The sequence below is a fragment of the Rhinoderma darwinii genome, chromosome 8 (assembly GCF_050947455.1).
Source record: "Rhinoderma darwinii isolate aRhiDar2 chromosome 8, aRhiDar2.hap1, whole genome shotgun sequence".
Taxonomy (NCBI): Eukaryota; Metazoa; Chordata; class Amphibia; order Anura; family Rhinodermatidae; genus Rhinoderma; species Rhinoderma darwinii.
Window position 1 is genome coordinate 105376775 of NC_134694.1, and position 26386 is coordinate 105403160.

General features: G+C 40.5%; 2 protein-coding genes across 13 annotated transcripts; both read right to left on the reverse strand.

Annotated features, from left to right (window-relative positions):
* Window positions 1–5228: 5228 nt before the first annotated feature.
* LOC142659720 (cytochrome P450 2G1-like) lies at window positions 5229–14524 on the reverse strand. 7 transcript variants are annotated; one of them, XM_075836138.1, is made up of 10 exons: window positions 14500–14524; window positions 13176–13321; window positions 12242–12407; window positions 11167–11316; window positions 10151–10311; window positions 9890–10066; window positions 8524–8665; window positions 7771–7958; window positions 7485–7626; window positions 5229–5410 (listed from the first exon to the last, which is right to left on the reverse strand). In XM_075836138.1, exons 3-10 carry the CDS (start codon window positions 12369–12371, stop codon window positions 5229–5231), a joined length of 1272 nt encoding a protein of 423 aa, XP_075692253.1. In that variant the 5' UTR covers window positions 12372–12407; window positions 13176–13321; window positions 14500–14524. The 7 variants fall into 7 exon arrangements, with proteins under 7 accessions (XP_075692253.1, XP_075692249.1, XP_075692251.1 ...); XM_075836134.1 differs by lacking the exon at window positions 14500–14524 and adding an exon at window positions 11401–11430 and having other exon boundaries at window positions 12278–12407; window positions 13176–13358; XM_075836136.1 differs by lacking the exon at window positions 14500–14524 and having other exon boundaries at window positions 13176–13397.
* A 4955-nt stretch (window positions 14525–19479) lies between these two features.
* On the reverse strand, window positions 19480–25987 carry LOC142659743 (cytochrome P450 2G1-like). Of its 6 annotated transcripts, none has more exons than XM_075836176.1 (9): window positions 25766–25987; window positions 25287–25452; window positions 24302–24451; window positions 23782–23942; window positions 23526–23702; window positions 22201–22342; window positions 21214–21401; window positions 20928–21069; window positions 19480–19685 (listed from the first exon to the last, which is right to left on the reverse strand). In XM_075836176.1, exons 1-9 carry the CDS (start codon window positions 25946–25948, stop codon window positions 19504–19506), a joined length of 1491 nt encoding a protein of 496 aa, XP_075692291.1. In that variant the 5' UTR covers window positions 25949–25987; the 3' UTR covers window positions 19480–19503. The 6 variants fall into 6 exon arrangements, with proteins under 6 accessions (XP_075692291.1, XP_075692287.1, XP_075692289.1 ...); XM_075836172.1 differs by having other exon boundaries at window positions 24302–24486; window positions 25322–25452; window positions 25766–25948; XM_075836174.1 differs by having other exon boundaries at window positions 24302–24462; window positions 25310–25452; window positions 25766–25948.
* Window positions 25988–26386: the final 399 nt, after the last annotated feature.

The window sequence follows — 26386 nt, forward strand, 5'->3', positions numbered from 1 at the left end:
TTCAGTAAACAACTTTCACTGTTGCAGATGTCACTGGGTCATTGTGCTTGGTTCAGTGCCATTTTTATACAGAGAATCCTTAAATGACCAGTGTGAACATAATGTGCATATCCTGTTGAAGCAACCAGATATGTTTCAATTTTTGTGCATTTAGACCTTCTGAAAGTCCATATATTTGTACTTTTTAGACCACACTTGATTTTACCTTTTTATTCGGCCCTAGGCCGCTGGGCCAGTTCATTTTACCATTCCTTCTGACCCTTTATTGATGAGAATTTCTAGTATTTTGTTTTGGGTCCCTTTTTGATCCCACCAATGGGATTAATAGCACTATTTCTATTTTTGCAGATGACACCAAGCTATGTAATATAGTTCAGTCTATGGAAGATGTTCATGAATTGCAGGCAGATTTAAACAAACTAAGTGTTTGGGCGTCCACTTGGCAGATGAAGTTTAATGTAGATAAATGTAAAGTTATGCATCTGTGTACCAACAACCTGCATGCATCATATGTCCTAGGGGGAGCTACACTGGGGGATTCACTTGTTGAGAAGGATCTGGGTGTACTTGTAAATCATAAACTCAATAACAGCATGCAGTGTCAATCAGCTGCTTCAAAGGCCACAGGATATTGTCGTGTATTAAAAGAGGCATGGACTCGCGGGACAGGGATGTAATATTACCACTTTACAAAGCATTAGTGAGGCCTCATCTAGAATATGCAGTCCAGTTCTGGGCTCCAGTTCATAGAAAGGATGCCCTGGAGTTGGAAAAAATACAAAGAAGAGCAACAAAGCTAATTAGGGGCATGGAGAATTTAAGTTATGAGGAAAGACTGAAAGAATTAAACCTATTTAGCCTTGAAAAAAGACGACTAAGGGGGGACATGATTAACTTATATAAATATATTAATGGCACATACAAAAAATATGGTGAAATCCTGTTCCTTGTAAAACCCCCTCAAAAAACAAGGGGGCACTCCCTCCGTCTGGAGAAAAAAAGGTTCAAGCTGCAGAGGCGACAAGCCTTCTTTACTGTGAGAACGGTGAATCTATGGAATAGCCTACCGCAGGAGCTGGTCACAGCAGGGACAGTAGATGGCTTTAAAAAAGGGTTAGATAATTTCCTAGAACAAAAAAATATTAGCTCCTATGTGTAGAAATTTTTCCTTCCCTTTTCCCGTCCCTTGGTTGAACTTGATGGACATGTGTCTTTTTTCAGCCGTACTAACTATGTAACTATGTAACTATGTAATACTGGTGGAAAAAAACTTTGAGACTTAATTTATTAGTTTAGGGACATTAATAAGGCCACCATGCAGGGTTTGTAGATATTCTGCTGAGGTCAATGTAGGGGGAAGTATAGGAATATTCAGGTTGTACTGCTCCCAGGGGCTTCTTATGCCTCTTGCTTTTGACTTATGTTTGTGTAGAAAATCTAACTGGGTCCAACTTCAATATTCGGTTTTACTCACAACACAGGACCAAAAAGTTTCTAGCTGAAGGGGGCATTTTAAAGATGAAATAATCATCTGGCAATTTACTGATAAATAACTGTTTAAGAACGCTTAGATTTTATAACACCTTACCCATAATTATAAAGTTGGGTATGGGATAGAAAAAAACTTGAAGTGTTGTAAAATTAAGTTTATCTTTTACTTTTTATATTGCATGTAATGGCCCAAGTTCCTAATGTTTTTAGGTCCAGATCGCCAATCAGCAATGTAAACCATTTATTTAGGAAAGAGGTGTCAGTCCCATGTCTAAAAATGAGTGTAAAAGTGATTAGGAGACCTGCTACCATAAACAAAAAAAAAGAGGGGTATTACTGCTACTGAGACACAACCTTTCTGTTATACTCTTTACTATCTGCTGCCCAGCATGTGACACACAATCTCTTCAGAGACAGAGGGGGAGGGAGGGGGAGAACAGGGGGCAGTGGAGATAAGAGGTATGTGTTGTGTGATGTCCCGTACTGCAGGGAGGAGGGAGAGGGGAGATAACCACACATTCAGTGTATGGAACATCAAACAAGCAGGAAATAAACACCAGAAGCATGGTCACGTGACTGCATGTGACACTGGCGTATTGAGAGATTTTGGTGATATTACCCTCGGATTTCTGTTACCAAACAGAACAATATCTATTTCCTTCCCGGCTTGATTAGTAGCAGTTATATGTGGGTACATAAATGTATTTGGTTATCTGAATCCACACAATGTCTTCATATACACCACCTGAAAAGGGGACATATTGTCATTAGAACCTTCCAGAAGTGTAGCTTTAGGCTTTGGGTCTGCAACTTCAAGCGATCATTGCTCAGCTTAGAAATAAGATATAATTAAATGGCTTTCAATGGCTGTTTGGCTTTCAGTGAAAAAAGAAAAAAAAAGGCAGTCTATTTTTTCATAATAACTAAATCATTCAAACTACATATGCAACACTAATAGGTTGCCTATCAATTTTACACTAAAACATATAATACATTTCAATATAGTAGTATTGCAACGTAAAATATGAGCGATCAGTAGGTTAGATGTTCAAGTCCTATAGTGGGACTAAAAAAAAGTTTAGAAAATGATTTGGAAAAATATGAAACAAATATATAATTAATACTATTGAGAGAAAGAAGGTTGGCGCTGCCCCAATTCAGGTAGATTACACTCTATGCGTGTGAAAACCTATTAGCTTGAACACGTGGAAATACAGCTGTCAACTTGTTGCCCAAGGGGTGCTCATCGACAGAGAACAGCACATGTATAACTTGAATGTAGAAAATACGAGGCGCTCGCCGCAGAGGCAATAAAAAGATTTATTGATTTTGATCTCTGTCTGTCTGATGTGGAAGCTGCCAATGACCGTATCATGCTACAAGCGCATTGTCAAGCCTTGACAAAGTGCTATTAGCGTGAAACGGTCATTGGCATCTTCCACATCAGACAGCAGACCGAGCTCAAAATCAATAAATCTTTTTATTGCCACTGCGGTGAGTGCCTCGTATTTTTTACCTTCTACAAATATATAATTAAAGCACATCAAATTTTAAAATTCGCAGCATGCCAATCAAATGCCAGACCCTATGTTTTGCCCTATTAGTTATGCCCTGGAAGAAGCCAAGATGGTGAAACCCAAGGTCGTCCAGTTTACTGGCATGCTGCAAATTTTCAAATGTTTATGCTTGATTGTATCTTATATCTTGTAAATATTATTACAACTCGTGCATGTTGTGGTGTGCTGCTTTATGTCAGCTATTTTTTCAAGTCAGATCTGTGAGCGGATTCCGGACGTATTTCTTCCGAACCACAGCGCCCAATTGACTTCCATCTTCTAAACAGCATCCATTGCGTCCTAAGCTTACCGCCTGGGTGACTTGGAGGAATATCTTCCAAAGGAAGGACTAGTTTGTGAACTTTGACCATCTCAGCGGTAAAGTAGAAATTGATCTTTCTGAAGTTAAAGAGGCTCTGTCACCAGATTTTGCAACCCCTATCTGCTATTGCAGCAGATCGGCGCTGCAATGTAGATTACAGTAACGTTTTTATTTTAAAAAAACGAGCATTTTTGCCAAGTTATGACCATTTTCGTATTTATGCAAATGAGGCTTGCAAAAGTACAACTGGGCATGTTGAAAAGTAAAAGTCCAACTGGGCGTGTATTATGTGCGTACATCGGGGCGTGTTTACTACTTTTACTAGCTGGGCGTTGTGTATAGAAGTATCATCCACTTCTCTTCACAACGCCCAGGTTCTGGCAGTGCAGACACAGCCGTGTTCTCCAGAGATCACGCTGTGTCGTCACTCACAGGTCCTGCATCGTGTCAGACGAGCGAAGACACATCGGCACCACTTCTCATCAGAACGCCCAGCTAGTAATAGTAGTAAACACGCCCCGATGTACGCACATAATACACGCCCAGTTGTACTTTTACTGTAAACACACCCAGTTGTACTTTTGCAAGCCTCATTTGCATAAATACGAAAATGGTCATAACTTGGCCAAAAATGCTCGTTTTTTAAAAATAAAAACGTTACTGTAATCTACATTGCAGCGCCTATCTGCTGCAATAGCAGATAGGGGTTGCAAAATCTGGTGACAGAGCCTCTTTAAAGTCCCAATGCTCAAGTATATGGCACATTTTGTAAAACATATAGAACCTTTTTAAGTAGCAGATGTTGAACGTGGCACTTCTCTTTTCTAGTAACACATGAAAATGCATTGTTTTTCTTATTGTGTCACTAGATGGCATCGCATTAACATAATATGCTCCCATCTGGTGGAACATAATTGATACATTGCCATGTAGTAAGCATCATATGTTACTCTGGTATTTGCTGAATATGTATTTGCACATAACCTATTGTTTTTTGTATCATTGTCAATTATTTCTGGATCTAACTTATACACACAGGCCTAATGGCCTGAATGACGAAACATTTCTGTTATTAATGCTTTTGTGAACATAATGAAGCATTGGAAACGCAGGAGAGCTGTGCCCTGGTTTTTCTACACTACATGTTAGGCCGTGTTCAAACATCGAGCAAATATATTACGCTATTGAATAAGCCTAGAAATCTGCATGTGTTACATGCAGATTTTGTTTGGACCTCATGAGAGGCTGATTTTTAGTGAATTAATAGAATACCTACTCACTCCGTGATATGTGTCTGTGAGCTGCACATTAAGGGCTCATGCACTTGGCAATGACCCTGTAAGGCAGCAGACGGAGTCACTGACCTGTGGGCGCTCTGTTTGCTGCCATATGTTGCCTCTTTTAGACACTGTATACTTCCCTAGAAGCAGTGCTGAATTCTTCCGTAATACAACATGTGATGGAACATGGATGTACAGTATGGACCAATAGCAGGCTATAGGCACCATATTATGGATCTGTACAACATGGATGAATAATATACCATGTGCATGAGGCTATATAATTGTGCCTAAGATTAATTTCTACTTTTGTTTTAGGCCCACATCTGTTGACAATGACACAGTAGAACATTTATTTTAGTACACAGTATAATTTATTTGAAATAAAAAAATTCCAATCAAAATAATTAATCATTTTTATATATTTTGATTTCTAAAAATGTTTTTTTTTTTTATAATTTGGAAGATTCACCATAGCAGCTATTGGTAGATGACATTTGTTCCCATCCTTGCAACTTTTAGAATTCTTGTGAATGTCAAAAGTAGAAATAAATGTAAACATTTCTGGAACTAAATAAATCAGCGTGGGATCAAGCACAACTGATAATAATGAGGAACATTTCCAAATCCACTCATTAAAGGTGTTAAGTCTAATTCTTCAATGTCTACAGGCGACCGGAGGCTAAAGTTCTGTAAGATGGTGGTGAAGAACAGGAAGAGCTCCATTCTTGCAAGGCCTTCCCCAAGACAGATCCGTTTTCCTGAAGGGTAAAGAAATTTTTGAGTAAATCAACAACTGGTGGTCTGTACTCCCAAATATTAGGAGTCTCTGTATCCCATTTCTAAAGGTGCTTAATGTGGAATAGTCAATTATCAGTGGACTGCATCTTTATGGCGTAACTACCATGGTCCAGGCATTGCACCTGCTATGGGGTTCAGAAGATACGTAGGCCCATCTACATTCAGAAATTAAGTGCAGTTAACTTTGGATGATAAAAGGGGAGAGTGCAAAGGGGCAAATGGAAAATAAATGTAGAAGAAAAACAGATCTAGAGTGGAGACCAAAATAAGCCGTGGACGTCCTAAACTCATCTTGCTGCTAATGGTGGTTTTGGTGAAATGTTGTTTTTTTCCAAGTTTGCAAATAGTGCCCCCTGGTTACTTTTTTGCTCCATGGGAACAAAAGTTTTTTCATAGTTACATACTTATATAGGTTGAAAAAAAAAACACGGGTCCATCAAGTTTAAATTACACGTCTTTCATTGCTAGATTAGTAATAACCCTCAATGACATTTGTCAGTAAATAATCATCTAGTCCTTTTTTTAAATGCTGATATATTATCTGCCATCACTACGTCTTGGGGTCGGGCATTCCATAGTTTGACTACTTTAACTGTAAAGAACCCTTTCCTATATTGATGTCTGAAACTTCTTTCTTCCACACACAATGGGTGTCTCCTTGTCCTTTGTAGAGTCCTTGGCAAGAACAGATTATATGCTAGTTCTTTGTATTGACCACACATATACTTATACATGTTAATAAGATCACCTCTAAGGTTTCTCTAGTCTTTCATTGTAAGCAACACCTCCCATTCCATTTAATAATCTAGACGCCGGCCTTTGAATCCTCTCCAGTTCTCCTATATCCTTTTTGCAATGTGGAACCCAAAACTGAATTCCATATTCAAGATGTGGCATTACAAGGGATTTATAGAGGGGTAATATTACATTTGAATTACGTGTTTTTATCTCTCTTTTTAAGCACCCCAAAATCCTATTTGCTTTTGCAGCTGCTGCTTGACATTGAGTGCTGCTGCTTAGCTTATTTGTAACCAGAATACCCAGGTCCTACTCTTGTTCCGTTATCCCCAGATTTATTTCATTTAATGTATACAAATTAACACTATTACTGTGTCCTAGGTGCATTACTTTACATTTATCGACATTAAATTTCATCTGCCATGTTTTTGCCCATTTTGCTAGCTTTTTTGGGGAAAGTTATACTTTTTAGACACATTTTCAGGCTACAGGTGTTGACAGATCTACTCATTTTCAAGTGAACTTATATAACATTATTTCCACATTCTTTACTAAATATGGATTACGTGCACTGAAGTGGAACAATAAGAGTTAATATTGGATTGGATGTTGGTTACAGGATCCGATAACACGAGCTGTATTTCACCATCACAAAGAACTTTCAATCTCATGAAATTAAATATATGGATTTCAAAGGAGGAATTAAGAAATCAACTCCAAAATTATATAAAAATAAATTTCTGAAGAAGAACCCAATGCCCAAATACTAAAGGGGCTGTCAACTTTGGACAATCCTTTTTTGTTAGAACGGCCTCCCGAAAATAGGTTGATCGATAGGAAAATAGGACCTCCAGCAATCAATTGTAATTTGCAGGGGGACCTCCACAGGGGAAATAAAGCATTATATGGTACCCATGACTTGTCAAGGTAATGAACGGATGTGCTAGGTCCTCCAGTGCCTTACAGATGCTCTCCACTCCAGCTATTGATGGACACTATGAATTAGGTTCATCCCTCAGAATGCCAGATTCTTAGAGATAATGTCCTAGTAGTGTATTTGAAAATGGGTTTTCTAAACCAGACAACCTAAAAATAGCCCAGGGAACTTCTGTTATTTCTTCCTTTTTTGTTAGGGTGGCGTCTCTAGGTGACCAACGTATTGTGTACAAATCCACTCTAAATTAATAGCAATACCGAGAAATAACCTTATGCCCATTGCCAATCCTCACGTCTCTTATTTTTACTTACTATTAAACCTCTATTAGTGGGGCTAACACTTTAGTTTCAAGCACTCACCTGAAGAGAATGGCATGAATCCATCATTACGACTGAACTTGCCTTGATCATCTAAGAAATGTCCTGGATTGAACTCATGCGGATACTTAAACTGTTTTGGATCTTGTAAAACAGAACTGAGTATTGGGTAGATGGTTGTACCCTAGGAATAACAATCCAGTGAACAATTTAGTAACCATTAGAATAATTTTTTCATATCCATTATCAGATTTTTATATAATATAGTTATTACTTATCTATATCAGCTAGCTTTTACCACTGATCACAGAGGACAGTAGAGTTTTACCTGTGGAATATAAAAATCTCGAAACTTTAGGTCACGGGTTACTTTGTGTGGAATTCCCATTGGTATGAGGTCAATAAATCTTTGAATTTCATGGATTACGGCATCCATATAGGGCATACGGGAGCGATCTTCTATACACGGAGCTCTGTCCCCTCCAATGACTTTGTCAATCTCTTGATGGATGCGTTCTGTAAAGATGGAAAACAAAAAGGCATAGAAATTCATGCCCAGGTAACTTGTCCAATGGAAATCATTTCAAAGATTTAGTGGAAATATTAAAAATACTTCTTGGCATATAGTTGTTAGCAGGTAACATTCAATGTGGGACATGCAAATACATTTTACATGTATTCATTGGTGCATTGATATTTAGGAATATCATAATAATTCAATTATTTTTGATTATTACTTAGGGGATCATTGGAAACTGCAGGGCCCGTGGATAGTGAGACTCTTATGGGTCTGCAGAGGGTTATTCAAACCCATGGTGTCACTAAGGGATTTATTGTGGGGCTGAACTAGAGACCCCAGTACAGCAACATTCCCCTTTTTTGCACACATTAAGTACAAATGTTGTGTTCCGATTAATCTTTTGTACAACCCTGTGTCACAGTCACATGGAATCAAATTTTAAGACCCAGTGCCAGTATATTGGACATATGTGCAACAACAATGTGACTTTGGATATCGTCATTATGCAGTTCAGATAAACAGGAATAGCATGCAAGGACTGTAACTGTTGACTCTACCAACCTTCAACATCTGGATGCTTGAGGAGAATCATCAATCCATAACGCAGTGTTGTACTAACAGTTTCTGTCCCAGCTCCAAATAAATCAAATGTGGTATTGACAATGCCTTCCATGTGAAACTCAGTCTCAGGTATGTCTTTTTCCTATGGAAACAGCGTTAAATGGTAGATGCAAGAACTAACTATTTAATTTTTGAGGACAATTACTTGTTAGTAGGACATAGTGTCAATTTTCCTTTTTCACTAGCTCTATAGATAATCTATATTACAGATCAGCTGATTTAAATAGGTCGTCCGGGCACAAGACGGTTTTTAATACTGATGATCTTTCTACAGGAAAGGTCAAAAGTATATGATCGGTGGGGGTCCAACAGCCGGACTCTGCAGTGTTCAGCTGTTCCGGCTGCCTCTAGGCACCAGTTGTTATGCAGTGACTGATGTCGGAAGAAGATGAATCTGTACACTGCATAGAGGCCTTGCTACAGAACTGAAACTCTTCACTTGAATAGGAAAAGAGCTGCAATACTGCAGCAGGGTCGCTATACTGTGACCGAAGCCATCTGCTACCGGAACGGACACCCGGTGCTCAGAGGCAGCTGGAGCAGCTGATCAGTGTGGTGTCCGGGTGTTGGACCCCCACGATCCTATACTGATAACCTATCCTGTGGATAGGTTATCAGTATGAAAAACGATCCCGTGCCCAGACAACTCCTTTAGGCAGGGTCATAGCTAGGGGAAGGGGGCTGGCACTGACATGTGCTGAAAGTGTAGGGTGCCAGGGGGGGCACCAATAATTTACTATTTATTGGTTAGGTTATTTAGGACTAGGACACAGAACTGAATCTTTGCCCCTAGGTGAAGGAAGGCCCAGCTATGAATCCTTTAAAAAGGGGTCTTTCTTAGTGACTGTCTCCCTTCAATACTACAGTATTCCATTTTATTGGGTCTGACTTTGAAGCAAATTCCTTAATATGCATAAATATATTCTTGTCCAATATTAAATGAAAAAACACAAAAAAACTCAAAATTCACTACACAATTGGGGAGAGTTATTATCACTAATGCACCATACGAATGATGTGCCCGTCTCTCCCCCAGGGTAGTGTGCGCCTGTTGAGGAATCTGTTGTAGGGGGAAAATAATGCCAGGACGGACATGGAGTTGTTTTCTGACACTTTTCTAGTTAGAAAAGTGTAGGAAATTCTTAGTAAATGAGTTGCACTTCACGTATCTCTAATAAAATAGTGGCACAGGGACCTCATTTTTTTTAAAATGTATTTATGGCAGAAAACTGATGTAAATACATTGATAAATCTGCCTCATTGTGAATGTTTCCTAAGTCATGTCAAATATATGGAACCAACTTACCTGTTCCATCTTGATGAGGAAGCAGTCAATGAAACTTCGAGGATCGCTAGGATCCAAAGTCTCTTTATGCATTTTCACACGTTTTGTAATAAATTCCTGCATACTATCAATAGCATTGAACATTTTTTGGTGAGGCCCTGGGATCCTTCCCATAACTTTAGGATAGACATTGTACATCTGAAAAAAAGCGATGTATTAAAGTCAAAGCATGTGGATGTTTAACGCTTGGCATTGATGTATTTCTGGACTAAAATGTCTTACCTGTCCCCAAACAGAGCTAAATCCTTTAAAGGTTTCATTTAGGAGACCCAGAAGTTTCAGAAAATCTTTGTCCTCATACTCGAATCGATCTCCAAATACCACTGAACAGATGACATTTGAAACAGCTTTGGAAAAATAGAATGTTGGATCCAATGGCTGGTCTATCATGAGAGAGGAGGCAACTGTATCAATCTATAGAGTTTGTAGGTTGACATGACAATACTAGCTAGGTGCTATAGTCACGGTTGTCCCATCCAGTCTGTCCATCTCATCTTGCATGATTGGAGTAGTCCAAAAAAAAAATCTTTTACATTTTAAGGACAAAAATTGACCATTTGAAAAAAATGGTAAAAAATGTATTCCTTAAAATTAATGTTTTTTTTAATGTTGTAGCTATTTTTTTTAATTTTATTACGTTTTTCCTGGGGGCTTCCATATTGGAGACACACTTCCTTCCTATATTGTCTTTATAGACTGTGCAGCAGGGTGTTTGTGCATTATGGCAGATGCTCCGAACGGCTGTAAATGGACAGAGAAATTGACAGAGCTGCCATTAACTCCCCCTCTAATGATAATTCGATAACTCTGCCTATCCCGTCCCAGTCTACACAGCAAAGCTACAGTTGAGGCGCAGAAAACATGAAGTGTTAGCCTATTGTGACAACTCTAGTGGCCAGTGTGAAAACTGGAATATTTCAAGAATGTTTTGTTTTTTTAAATTGATAGACACACTAAGTTTATGATAAAAATCTGATTTCTATAATATGTCATTTTCTGATGATACTTTCCCTTTAACCTCTTCCCACATTATGACACTAACCACAGCATCTAAGTAGCTAGACAGAGCGAGCATACTGAAGGCCAATATAGGCAGCGTAATTAAGGGGTTAAATAGAAAAACATAGAATTACCATATCTTTAACCCATATGTTTCCCACTTTTTTCAGTCATCATATGCCCAACCTTTGTACTGAAATAGAAAGAAGGATTTGTGTATATTTTCATATGGTTCTCACCATTGCTCTTTCGAAATTCTTCTGTAAGGAACTGGGCCTCTTCTTGAATTCTCTGTTCAATGCTTCTTTTACCCATCCCAAAGTTTCTTAACGTCATCAGAGAAAAACGACGTAGCTGTTTCCAGCGCTCACCATTACTGCCTACCACCCCTGGAAAAAATATGTAGATCACTGGTAAAAATGCCCTTAAATATGGTGGAAACTGTGAGAAAGTAATTAAAGGGGTTTTCCCACCATAGGCATTTATGAAATATCCAGCTGTGGGACCACCGCCTTTTGGAAGGAGGCAGGTCCCCTAAAACTGTCCTTCCAGGTGAATGAGCTGCTGCACCCAAGTAGAGATTTAATGGAGAGGTAGCCAGATAGCTCTCTTCATTCAAATCTATGAGATCTATGTAAACAGCCAAGCTGAGCTTGCTTGGCTGTTTCCCAAAGACTTGAATGGAGAGGGTCGTGGACGTTTCATGGCCATCTCTCCATTCAATCTCTTTCCGGCAGCCATCTCACATGGTGGAAAAGGGGATCAGTTGGCCACAGAGGTAAGACTCCTACCTGTCAGACATTTATGGTATATTCTGTGAATATGCCATAAATATCTATAGTGGTAAAACCCTCTTTAATATTTGGGTTTAGAGAGTAGAAAAATGTTGTTTCAAAAAGAGAAAAGATTTGTCGCTACTTACAAATTGGGTTATAATACTGCTAAGTAAAATTGAAACAGCATGAACATTTTGACTTGCCAATGTATAAATGTATAAGCCGTATTGTCACTTGATGGCAACCTTATTCCAATAATTCTATGTTTACATCACCAAATGTATACATAGGACCCCATTCACCCAACCCGTGGCAATACAGTGTTCTTTTGGCATATGACTAATCGTTTTTTTCCCCTTTTGCTGCTTTATTGAGGTGAAAGTGGTCATCCGAACTTGAATGAGATCACCATGAAGTGGCAAGTGGTATACACATTTTAATCAAGCCTCATGTTCATATGTATTTTTAATTAGCAGGTCACTGCAGTGACTGTTAATTATATAATATTAGAAAGAGCAAATCCATTCCTGCTCCTTACCATGCCCTCCAGAATTTATCCTGTCCAGAAGTGGCATATGCCCCCTTGCACCAAAGTCCTCCGCATTGTCAATGAGAGCCTCCTTCACTGCATCACAGCTGCACAATACCACAACTGGATCCATTCCCATGTGGATAGTATATACTGGTCCGTACTTTTCACTCAGCTAGTAGGGAGGCAAGCAATAAGGATCAACACCATTAAATCACTATATTCTACTATAAACTGACCGTCTAGACTTAGTCAAATATATTATAAATACCATGGCCACACAAAGGTAAAAGTGACATGAGGGGGGGGGGGGGGAGGGAGAAAATGGACACCATATGCTAACTTGTTTATTTCTCACACTTTAAAATGACTATGGAAAAAAGAAATTGAATGGTAGGTGTCGGAAGTTTTTTTTAACCTTTCTTCAGGGCCAACTTCAGGTTTATGATGGCCCTTGAACAAAAGCGCCTAAGTAGGACCCCTGTCCACCCCTGGCTTGACAATATGACCTTTGCCATCCCAGCACAAAAAAACAAGCAACTGAAATGTTAATTTCACATTAATATGAATTTCTGTAGTATTATAATTTTGATATTCTAATTCTAAAAAATATCCAATAGCCATGGAAGCTGGGGGCCTAATAAAGGTCCCCAGGTCTGCCATTAGCATCTGCCAGGGTAACACTGGTAATAATGCTTTAGAATACTATGTATTCGGCGACACAAAAATTAAATAGTTATTAAGTATCACGGTATTTGTGCCGACCCTTAGAGCAAAGTTGACTTGTTATTTTTACCTTGTCCTTAAGAGGTTAATATTATTTCATTGTGTCATTTAGTGTGCAACTCTCCCCACCATTCATTCTGTAGGTATCAAAAATCCCAAATTCCTGATTTTTATCTCCCAGTAAATTGATATGTAGGCTGAAACTGTATAAACTTACCTTATTGAGTGACTTGACAACTTCTTTGCCATTGAGTTGTAGAATGTTTCCCAGGATGGGCAATGGTGCTGGCCCTGGTGGCAATTTACCTTTTTTCTTCTGTTTTCTGGCTTGTGTTATACTTAAAAGAATAAAGAATATGCATGCTATGAGTAACAAAGTAGTAGCTCCGATGATCTCCATCTTGACAACACCCTCCTGAACTAATCGTAGCACTAGGTGTATCAGGCATATTTATAGATAAGATCCCTCAAGAGGGTTGTATTTGGCACCCTTGATACCAGGTTACTTAATAGCCGTCTAGATGTTTTCTTCTCTGACAGGTGAACTCAATACTTTGTGTAGGATCCAATCACATTGCCATGACTGAGAAAAAAATGACAGGGGAGTGACACATTACATGGTAAGCACAAAGATGATGAAAATTAACCTGTACATTACTGTCTCTTATGAATTCTGTAGCACTTTTTTAAGCCTATAGGGCTCCACATTCAGATGGAGGCCAAAGGAGTGTTTCGTTGGCTTCCGTCTTGCCGGTATACATCAGTACTCCACAAAAAAAAGTATGGTTTAACTTATCAGACACCGTCGGACTTACATCATATTGTATAGAAAGATTTCCACAGCACTCACTATAACAAGAACTACCCACTCAGGAACAGAAGGGATGCAAATTCCATGTCCAGAAATCCTATCTGGGCAATCCTTAACTGGTAGAAAAATTTGAGGACAGCATCAGTTTGGAAAAAAATGGGGGTGTTTATTAACACTTTCCAAATATACGAGAGCAAAGGCTACGTTTCTGGAGTCTTTTTCAAGCATATGTCGGGAGCTTTTCCAGACATGTACTTTCGATAGCTTTATGCAGAGAAGAGGGACAATTTGTCGCCTTACAGCTCAGCAGACAGAGAGGAAGAGGAGTGTTGCTATTGAGAGGTTGAGGGGAGCTTCCTAATCTCCTGACCTATATTTCTGATGTAGACTCAAAACATGGTATGCACAGAGACTAAGATGTGAGGACTTTATACATACAAAACATGTCTACTTTCACAGGGGCGTGTGTTAAATAAACGCGAAAACCGCACGAATGCACCAGCCAATTTTTGCATGTAAGTACAGATGAGTGATTTTCATGAAATTCTTTTAACGTCCGATTAGTGCCCCAGCTGCCCTGAAAACTTGTGTCTCACTCTCTGATGTCTTCTAGGACTGTATCCAACCCCTTTCATTCTTTTTCTAATCTGCAATTTGTTCACCCCTCGAACTCCAAAAGTTTCAGAATTCATCGAATCCACAACATTTGGAACGTTTGGACCATTTTGACATAAAACAATTAAACAGATAATTATGCTGTCATTTTAGTGTGACTCTTGTCTCTGACGTTGTTTGCAAGATGATCCATCTGTAGTGTATACGAGGCTAATGAACACCAGCTGGGGGGGGGGGCGAGGTGCTGTGTCGCAAATAGGAAGGACCGCGGTTACTGAACACCAACTTGGAGAAGGCGCTGCACACAGGAAAGAGCCAATACTGAACACCAGCTTGGCGGGTATCGCACATAGGGGAGACCGCGGCTACTGAACACCAGCTAGGGGGTACTGTTCACAGAAGAGACTGCAGCTACTAAATACCAGCTCGGGGCACTGTACACAAGGGAGAGCGACTACTGAACACCAGCTTGGATGAGGCACATAGGAGATACCACGGCTACTGAACACCAGCTTGAGGGGTGCACATAGGAAAGAGAGCGACTAATAAACATTAGCTTAGGGAGGTGCCCATAGGAGAAACCGCGGCTACTGCAAACAAGTTTGGGTGGGCGCTGCACACAGGAGAGAGCAAATACTGTATACCAGCTTGGGGGGATACTGCACACAGGAGAGAGCGACTACTGAACACTGGCTTGGGAAGGTGCACATAGGAGAGACTATGGCTACTGAACACCAGCTTGGCGGGGGGGCTGCACACAGGAGAGCGACTATTGAACACCAGCTTTGGGGGGGTGCACATAGGAGAGACTGCGACTACTGAACACCAGCTTGGCGGGGGTGCTGCATACAGGAGAGAGTGACTATTGAACACCAGCTTGGCGTGGGTGTTGCACACAAGAAAACGACAACTGAACACCAACTTCGGGGAGGTGCAGATAGGAGAGAGTTGCCAACTTTTGCTAACTTTTTCTTTAACAGAGCGATTACTGAACTCTGTCCTTGCAGTGGTTATGCACTGGGCTAAGCTGAACACCAGGAGATAGCAGTGCTGCCTTGTGCGCTAGCCAATTTTCAGCAGCGACAAACACAATGAAGCGCTGCTCTCTCTCCTGGTAATCAGCACCGCCAAGTGCACAATGAAGCGCTGTACTTTCTCCCTGGGTTCAGTGCCGCCAAACACGCAACGGTGCTGGACACTGGAAGAAGGAAGTGTGCTAGGAAACCATGCCCCACGTGCTGTTAGTGGCACTAATGGCACATTTTGCTGACCCCTGCAGTCTAATCAATGATTGAAAATCGCTAAACCTAATTTAACACCTTACCTCACTTTCTCCCTGGGTTCAGTGCCGCCAAACACGCAACGGTGCTGGACACTGGAAGAAGGAAGTGTGCTAGGAAACCATGCCCCACGTGCTGTTAGTGGCACTAATGGCACATTTTGCTGACCCCTGCAGTCTAATCAATGATTGAAAATCGCTAAACCTAATTTAACACCTTACCTCACAGTTTTTTCAAAAATGCTAATTTTTTCTCCTATTAAGCCATGCCTCTAACACTGCCCAATCCCTGCCCATATTCAGCCCACACTGTATCATGTGGACTCCACACATTATAATGCCCCCATTGCTACCCCCACACTATATTTATTCGTAGCTGCACCCCACACAGTATAATGCCCCAATAGTGCCCACACACAGTATAATGCCCCATAGTGCTCTCCACAGAGTATAATTCCCCCTAGCTGCCATATACTGCATAATGCCCCATGGCTGACCCCCACCCAGAACAATGCCACCATAGCTTCCCCACACAGTATAAAGCCCTCATAGGGCCACCCACACAGTATAATGCCCCATAGTGGCCCCACACAGTATAATGCCCCCATAGTGCCTCCCACACAGTATAATGCGCCATAGTGCCCCCCACACAGTATAATGCCCCATGGCTGCCCATATACTGCATAATGCCCCATGGCTGCCTCCCACCCAATACAATGCCCCCATAGCTGCCCCCACATAGTATAATGCCCCCAAAGCTGAACCACCCACAGTATAATGCCACATTGCTGCCCACCACACAGCACAATGCCCCCAAAGCTTCTCCACACAGTATAAAGCCCCTCCAGTGCCACCAACACAGTATAATGCCCCATAGTGCCCCCACGCAGTATAATGCCCCATAGTGCCACCCACACACTATAATGCCCCATAGTGCCCCACACAGTATAATGCCCCATGGCTGCCAATATAGTGCATAATGCCCCATGGCTGCCTCCCACCCAGTACAATGCCCCCATAGCTGGCCCCACACAGTATAATGCCCCATAGTGCCTTTACACAGTATAATGACCCCACACAATATAATGCCACCATAATACCCCCAACAGTAATGCCTTATAGCTTTCCCCACACAGCATATAGCTGCCCCATACATTATAATGCCGCCATAACTGCCCCCAAACAGTATAATGCCCCATATCTGCACCATAGCTGCCCCCACACAGTATAATGTCCCAATAGCGGCCCCGATGCAGTATAATGCCCCAATAGATGCCCCCACACAATATAATGCCCCAATACTGCCCTATATAGTATAATGCCCCAAAGATGCCCACATTCAGTATAATACCCATTAGCTATCACACAAAGTATAATGCCCCTATAGATGACCCTCACACAGTATAAGGCCACATGGCTGCCCCCACACAGCACAATGCCCCCCCCACAGTATAATGCCCCATAGTGCCTCCCACACAGTATAATGCCCCATAGTGCCTCCACTGCCCCCACACAATATAATGCCCCCAACAGTAATGCCCTATAGCTTTCCCCACACAGTATAATGACCCAATAGCTGCCCCGATACAGAATAATGCCCCCATAGCTTCCCCCCATACCCAGTATATTGCCGCTATATTGCCCTAGAAGAAGCCAAGATGGTGAAACCCAGGGTCGTCCGGCTTACTGGCATACTGCAAATGTTAAAATATGATATGCTTGATTGTGTCTTTCATCTTGTGGGTATTATTAAATCTCGCGAATGTTGTATGGTGCTGCTTTATGTCATCTATTTTTTCAAAGCAGTAGATCTGTGAGCGGATCCCGGACGTATTTCTTCCGTCGACGGTGGAACCACAGAGCCCAACTGGCTTTAATCTTCTAAGCAGCATCCATTGCATCCTCTGCTTACCGCATTGGTGACTTGGAGGAATATCTTACAAAGGAAGGACTAGTCTATGAACTTTTCTTGTCTGTAGTTTCTGAATTTTGACCGTCTGAGCGGTAAAGTAGAAATTAAATGGGTTTTCCCATGAGGGACATTTATGACATATCCACAGGATATAAATGTCAGAGAGATGCGGGTCCCACCACTGGGACCTGCACCTATCTCTAGAACTGGGACCCTAAAGCCCGTTCTAGCTTTGTCTGCTATCACTGACTCCTGGCCATCTCCTGACTTTATGGTCGGGAGTTACGAAAAACGCGTAGCTCGCTGAGCTATGCTGTTGCTGTAACTCCAATAGTAGTGAATAGCAGTTATGGAAGCAGCGTAGCTACGCTGTTTCCGTAACTACCATTCAGTTCTATGGGACTTACGAAAACAGTGTAGCTCAGCGAGCTACGCTGTTTTCACCTTCATGGTCGGAGATCAGCCGACACACAAAGAGGTAGAACAGGGTTTAGGGGCCCGTTCTAGAGATAGGTGCGAGTCCCAGAGGTGGGACCCGCATCTACCTGACATTTATGACATATCCTGTGGATATGTCATAAATGTCCCTTGTGGGAAAACCCCTTTAATCTTTCTGAAGTCAAGGTCCAAATGCTCAGGTAAATGACAAAGAAAAAAAATACAACACTTTTAAGTAGCAGGTGTGGAAGGTGATACTTCTGCCCTTTAGTTACACTTGAAAATGCATTGTTTTTCTTATTGTGTCACTAGATGGCATCGCATTTACATAATATGGTCCCACCTGGTGGAACATATTTGATACATTGCTATATAACAGGAACCATATGTTACTCTGGTATTTGCTGAATATGTATTTGCACATAACCTATTGTTTTTCGTATCATTAAGACATTGTCTATTATTTTTGGATCTAATTTAGAAATGCAGGCCTACAGCTTGAAGATGGCCTGAATGTCTAAAAACTTCTGAAACCTTGGAAACGTAGGAGAGCTGTGCTTTGCTTTTCCTACACTACATGTTAGGCCGGCTTCACACATTGAGTAAATATATTATGATGTTGAACCAGCCTAGACCACATGCAGATTTGTTGCAAATTATTTGTTGAAAAGGATGACATTTGTGGTGAAAATCTGTTGCATTTTCACAACACATAGGGTATGCAGAAGACTTCAATGTCAAGAATACGCTGCTGATTTATTTTATGCTGTAAGAGATTAATGTTTGTTTAGAATCCTATTCACTTACTTTGTACTGTACTTTATTGCAGAATTTCTTTGTCGATTCCTAAATCAAAATTCTGCAACAATTATGCAATGTGTGAACACGTAGAACCCATTTTCCAAGCAACAACCCTAAGGATTGCACTGGTGCACACGACATCCTTTGGACCTCATGTGATTCTGGTTCTTAGTGAATTCATAGAATAGCTCCATGATGTGTGCATGTGTCATTCACATGGCATTGACCATGTATGGCAGCAGACGAAGTCACTATGTGTTTGCCTCTGTATTAATTAGATGCCAATGCATGTACAGTATCGACCAATAGCAGGCCATAGGCACCATATTATGGAATCTATACACAACGGATGAATAATATACCGTGTGCATGAGGCCTAATAATTTGGCTTAAGATTCATTTCTACAATTGTTTTTGGCCCACATCAACTGGCACTGAGATTGTGGAACATTTATCTTAGTACACGATATTGTTTATTTTACATAAAAAAAACTAATTTAAATAAAAATAATTAATCATTTTTATACACTTTCATTTAAAAAAAGTTTTTTATTTTTTTTATAATTTGGAAGGGTCACCATAGCGGTTGTTGGTAGATGACATTTGTTTCCAACCTTGCAACCTTTAGAGTTCTTGTAAATGGCAAAAGTAGAAATCAATGTAATAAAACATCTTTAGAACGAAATAAATCAGCGTGGGATCAAGCACAACTGATAATAACGAGGAACATTTCCAAATCCACTCATTAAAGGTGTTAAGTCTAATTCTTCTATGTCTACAGGTGATCGGAGGCTAAAGTTCTGTAAGATGGTGGTGAAAAACAGGAAGAGCTCCATTCTTGCAAGGCCTTCCCCAAGACAGATCCGTTTTCCTGAAGGGTAAAGAAATATTTGCGTAAATCAACAACTGGTGGTCTGTACTCCCAAATATTAGGAGTCTCTGTATCCCATTTCTAAAGGTGCTTAATGTGGAATAGTCAATTATCAGTGGACTGCATCTTTATGGCGTAACTACAGTGGTCCAGGCATAGCAGCTGCTATGGGGTTCAGAAGATACAGAGGCCCATCTACATTCAGAAATTAAGTGCAGTTAACTTTGGGTGATGAAAGGGGAGAATGCAAAGGGGCAAATGGAGAATAAACTTAGAAGGAAAACAGATCTAGAGTGAAAACCAAAGTAAGCCTTCAATGTCCTGAACTCATCTTGCTGCGGAAGGTGGTTTTTGTGAATTTGGAACTTTTTTCAAGTTTGGCAATGGGGCCCTCTTGTTACTTGTTTGCTCCATGGGAACAAAAGGTTCTTCGGGAAAGTTATACTTTTAGACACATTTTCAGGCTACAGGCTACAGGTGTTAACATGTATAACATTATTTCCACATTCTTCACTAAATATGGATTATGTGCACTGAAGTGGAACAAAAAGAGTTAATATTGGATTGGATTTTGGTAATGGGATCCGATAACACGAGCTGTATTTCACCATCACAAAGAACTTTCAATCCCATGAAATTAAATATATGGATTTCAAAGGAGGAATTAAGAAATTAACTCCGAAATTATATAAAAAGAAACTTCTGAAGAAGAACCCAATGCTCAAATACTAAAGGGGCTGTCAACTTTGGACAATCCATTTTTGTTAGAACGGCCAACTGAAAATAGGTTGATCACAGGGTGTCCCATTGCTGGGGCCTCAGCAATCAGTTGTAATTAGCATGGAAAATAAAGCATTACATGGTGACCATGACTTGTCAAGGTAATGAACAAATGTGCTAGGTCCTCCAGTGCCTTACAGATGCTCTCCACTCCAGCTATTGATGGACACTATGAATTAGGTTCATCCCTCGGAATGCCAGATTCTTAGAGATAATGTCCTAGTAGTGTATTGGAAAATGGGTTTTCTAAACCAGACAAACCAAAAATAGCCCAGGGAACCTTTTGTTGTTTTTTTCCGTTTCTGATTGTGTGGCGTCTCTAGGTGACCAACGTATTGTGTACAAATCCACTCTAAATTAATAGCCATACCGAGAAATAACCTTATGCCCATTGCCAATCCTCACGTCTCTTATTTTGACTTACTATTAAAACTCTATTAGTGGGGCTAACACCTCACTCACCTGAAGAGAACGGCATGAATCCATCATTACGACTGAACTTGCCTTGATCATCTAAGAAATGTCCTGGATTGAACTCATGCGGATACTTAAACTGTTTTGGATCTTGTAAAACAGAACTGAGTATTGGGTAGATGGTTGTACCCTAAGAATAACAATCCAGTGAGCAATTTAGTAACCATTACAACCATTTTTTCATATCCATTATCAGATTTTTATATAATATAGTTATTACTTATCTATATCAGCTAGCTTTTACCACTGATCACAGAGGACAGTAGACTTTTACCTGTGGAATATAAAAATCTCTAAACTTCAGGTCACGGGTTACTTTGTGTGGGATTCCCATTGGTAAGAGGTCAATAAATCTTTGGATTTCATGGATTACGGCATCCATATATGGCATACGGGAGCGATCTTCTATACACGGAGCTCTGTCCCCTCCAATGACTTTGTCAATCTCTTGATGGATACGTTCTGTAGAGATGATGGAAGACAATAGGGTATGGGAATTCATGCCCAGGTAACTTGTCCAATGCACCTTTTAGAGGCTTTATGCCATTTTTTTTTATACTTTTATGGTAGCAAAATGAGCATTTCAGATTCATGGTAATCAGGTGGAAGATTTAGTGGAAATATAAAAAAATACTTCTTGGCAGTTTGTTATGATCTGGTAATATTCAATGTGGGAAATCTGAGTGAATGTTGCATGTATTTATTGGTGCATTGATATTTAGGAAGATGATAACAATAATTACATTTATTTTATATTCTTACTTAGGGGATCATGGGAAAATCTTTGCATCTATGACTTTTTAAGGCCAGGGTGGCATGGCAAATGTCACAGGGCCGTGGATAGTGAGACTGTCACAAGGCCTGCAGAGGATTATGTGAACCTACTGTATCATTAAGGGATTTCACGTGGGGAAGAACTGAGGAGCTGAGTCTAAGAGGACCCCGGGTATTCACCCTTTAACCCTATAGAGGAATCTGGACTTTGCTACTGGGGAACCTCAGGTCGCTAATCCCGTAGTGATCTCAATTGGCAACGGCTGTACAGCAACATTGCACTTTTTACACGCATTAAGTACAAGTATTCAGATTAATCTTTTGTACAACCCTGTGTCACAGTCACGTGGAATCAAATTTTAAGACCCAGTGCCAGTATATTGGACATACTGTATGTGCAACAACAATGTGACTTTGGATATCGTCACCATGCAGTCCGGATATACAGGAATAGCATGCAAGGACTGTAACTGTTGACTTTACCAACCTTCAACATCTGGATGCTTGAGGAGAATCATCAATCCATAACGCAGTGTTGTGCTAACAGTTTCTGTCCCAGCTCCAAATAAATCAAATGTGGTATTAACAATGCCTTCCATGTGAAACTCAGTCTCGGGTATGTCTTTTTCCTGTAGAAACAGGGTTAAATGGTGGATGCAAGAAGTAACTCTTTAAAATTTGCGGAAATTTATGTTAGTGGGACATAGTGTCCGTTTTCCTTTGTCAATAGCTCTATAGATAATCTCTACTACAGATCAGCTGATTTAAAAGGGGTTTACATGGGAACGGGACGGTTTTTCATACTGATAACCTATCCAAAGGATAGGTCATCAGTATATGATTTGTGGGGGTCCAACACCCGGACCCCGCACTGATCAGCTGTTCCTATTAACTCCGGGCACCGGGTGTTATGCAGTGGCCGGTATTGGAAGCAGATGGCTCTGTACACTGTATAGTGGCCGTGCTGCAGTACTGCAGCATGGCCACTATACTGTCACCAGAGTCATCTGCTACTGGCACGTATACCTGGTGCCCGGAGGCAGCTGGATCAGCTGATCGGTGCGGGGTCCGGGTGTTGGACCCCCACCAATCATATACTGATAACATATACTGTGGATAGGTCATCAGTATAAAAAACGAACCCGTGCCCAGACAACTCCTTTAAGGCAGGGTCATAGCTAGGGGGAGGGGGCTGGCACTGGCATGTGCTGAAAGTGTTAGGTGCCAGGAGGGGCACCAATAAGTTACTCTTTATTGGTTAGGTTATTTAAGACTAGGACAGGGAACTGAATCTTTGCCCCAGGTAAAGGAAGGCCCAGCTATGAATCTTTTAAAGGGGTCTTTCTTAGTGACTATCTCCCTTCAATAATACAGTATTCCATATTATTGGGTCTGACTCTAAAGCAAACACCTAAATATGCATAAATATATTCTTGTTCACTATTAATTAAAAAGCACAACAAAAACCTCAAAATTGACTACACATTAGGGGAGAATTATTATTCTTAATGCACCATACTAGTAGTGTGCCAGTCTCTCCCCCAGGGCAGTGTGCGCCTGTTTAGGAATCTTTTATAGGGGGAAAATAATGCCAGGACGGACATGGAGTTGTTTTCTGACACTGTTCTAGTTAGAAAAGTGTAGGAAATTCTTAGTAAATGAGTTGCACTTCACGTATCTCTAATAAAATAGTGGCACAGGGACCTCATTGTTTTTATGTATTTATGGCAGAAAACTGATGTAAATACATTGATAAATCTGCCTCATTGTGAATGTTTCCTAAGTCATGTCAAATATATGGAACCAACTTACCTGTTCCATCTTGATGAGGAAGCAGTCAATGAAATCCCGAGGATCGCTAGGATCCAAAGTCTCTTTATGAATTTTTACACGTTTTGTAATAAAGGCCTGCAAATTATCAACGGCATTGAACATTTTTTGGTGAGGCCCCGGGAACTTTCCCATAACTTTAGGAAAGACATTGTACATCTGAAAAAAAAATGATATAATAAAGTCAAGGCATGTTTAACCCTTGGCATTGATGTATTTCTGGACTAAAATGTCTTACCTGTCCCCAAACAGAGCTAAATCCTTTAAAGATTTCATTAAAGAGACCCAGAAGTTTCAGAAAATCTTTGTCCTCATACTCAAATCGATCCCCAAATACCACTGAACAGATGACATTTGAAACAGCTTTGGAAATATAGAATGTTGGATCCAATGGCCGGTCTATCATGAGAGAGGAGGCAACTGTATCAGTCTATAGAGTTTGCAGGTTGACATGACAATACTAGCTAGGTGCTATAGTCACGGCTGCCCACACTTTTGACTCCAATCATGCAAGAACAGATCGACAGACTTGTAGTGTGTTCCTGCGGTTAGCAGCATCTAAGTAGTGTGACAGAGGTAGCATTCGGAAGGCCAATATAGTCCGCGTCAATAAGGGGTTAATTAGAAAACTTTATAATTACCATATGTTTAACCCATGAATATTAAACTAGTTTCCCACTTTTTTTCAGACATCATATGCCCAACCTTTGTACTGAGATAGAAAGAAGGATTTGTGTATATTTTCATATGGTTCTCACCATTGCTCTTTCGAAATTCTTCTGTGAGGAACTGGGCCTCTTCTTGAATTCTGTGTTCAATGCTTCTTTTACCCATCCCAAAGTTCCTTAATGTCATCAGAGAAAAACGACGTAGCTGTTTCCAGCGCTCACCATTACTGCCTACCACCCCTGAAAAAAATATGTAGATCACTGGTAAAAATGTCCTTAAATATGGTGGAAACTGTGAAAAAGTAATTAAAGGGGTTTTCCCACCATAAGCGTTTATGGAATATCCAGGTCTGGGACCCCCTAAACCCTGTTCTTCCAGGTGCAGGGGCTGCTGCACCCAAGTAGAGATTTAATTGAGAGGTGGCCACATTCAAATCTGTTCTTTGGGATCTATGGAAACAAACAAGCCGAGCATACTTGGCTGCTTCCCAAAGACTTGAATGGAGAGGGTCGTGGACGTTTTATGGCCATCTCTCCATTCAATCTCTGCTCGTATATAGTGCTGGCAGCCATCTCACCTGGTGGAAAGGGGATCAGGTGACCACAGAGGTAAGACTCCCACTTGTCAGACATTTATGGTATATTCTGTGGATATGCCATAAATATTTATAGTGGTGGAACCCACTTTAATATTTGGGTTTAGAGAGTAGAAAAATGTTGTTTCAAAAATAGAAAAGAGGGATGTAATACTGCTAAGTAAAATTTAAACAGCATGAACATTTTGACTTGCCAATGTATAAGTGTATAAGCCGTATTGTCACTTGATGGTAACCTTTTTCCAAAAACTCTGTGTTCATATCACCGACGTATCCATAGGGCACCATTGACCCGACGCATGGCAATACAGTGTTCTTTTGGCATTTAACTAATCGGCTTCTTTTCCTTTAGCTGCTTTATTGAGGTGAAAGTGGTCACCCCAACTTGAATGAGATCACTTATTATTAATTAATAGGTCACTGCAAGTGAATGTTAATTATAGAATATTAGAAAGAGCAAATCCATTGCTGCTCCTTACCATGCCCTCCAGAATTTATCCTGTCCAGAAGTGGCATATGCCCCCTTGCACCAAAGTCCTCCGCATTGTCAATGAGAGCCTCCTTCACTGCATCACAGCTGCACAATACCACAACTGGATCCATGCCCATGTGGATAGTATATACTGGTCCGTACTTTTCACTCAGCTAGTAGGGAGGCAAGCAATAAAGGTCAACACCATTTAATAACTATATTCTACCATGAACTGACCGTCTAGAAATTCTAGTTCAAATATATTATAAATACAAGGACGACAGGACAGGACGACGAGAAGAAAGTGGACATGTTCTGACAAAATAGTCAGTTCCTTAAGAGGTTAATATTATTGCATGGTGTAATTTAGTGTGCAACCCCCCCCCCCTTCATTCTGTAGGTATCTAAAATCCAAAATGTCGAATTCTTAATTCCCCCCCCCCCAGTTAATTTTTATACATGTAGGTTGAAACTGTATAAACTTACCTTATTGAGTGACTTGACGACTTCTTTGCCATTGAGTTGAAGAATGTTTCCCAGGATGGGCAATGGTGCTGGCCCTGGTGGCAATTTACCTTTTTTCTTCTGTTTTCTGGCTTGTGTTATACTTAAAAGAATAAAGAATATGCATGCTATGAGTAACAAAGTAGTAGCCCCGATGATCTCCATCTTGACAACACCCTCCTGAACTAATCGTAGCACTAGGTGTATCAGGCATATTTATAGATAAGATCCCTCAAGAGGGTTGTATTTGGCACTCTTGATACCAGGTTACCCAATATCCATCTAGATATTTTTTTCTCTGACAGGTGAACTGAGTTCTTTGTCTAGGTTACAAACGCACTGCCGTGACTGAGAAACAAGTGACACGTTACAATGCAAGCACGAAGATTATAAAAATTAACCTGTACATTACTGTCTTTTAGGAATTTTGTAGGACTTTTACATTTTCAATGACCACAAATTAGTGATCATTTTAGTATCTGTGGTGAATGATTAAATTTGCATTCATTAACTTTTTATGTATGGAATATGTATTGCGAGACTTTATTATTTGGTGTATATGCTTAAACCTTAGGCTGGGTTCACACGACCTATTTTCAGACG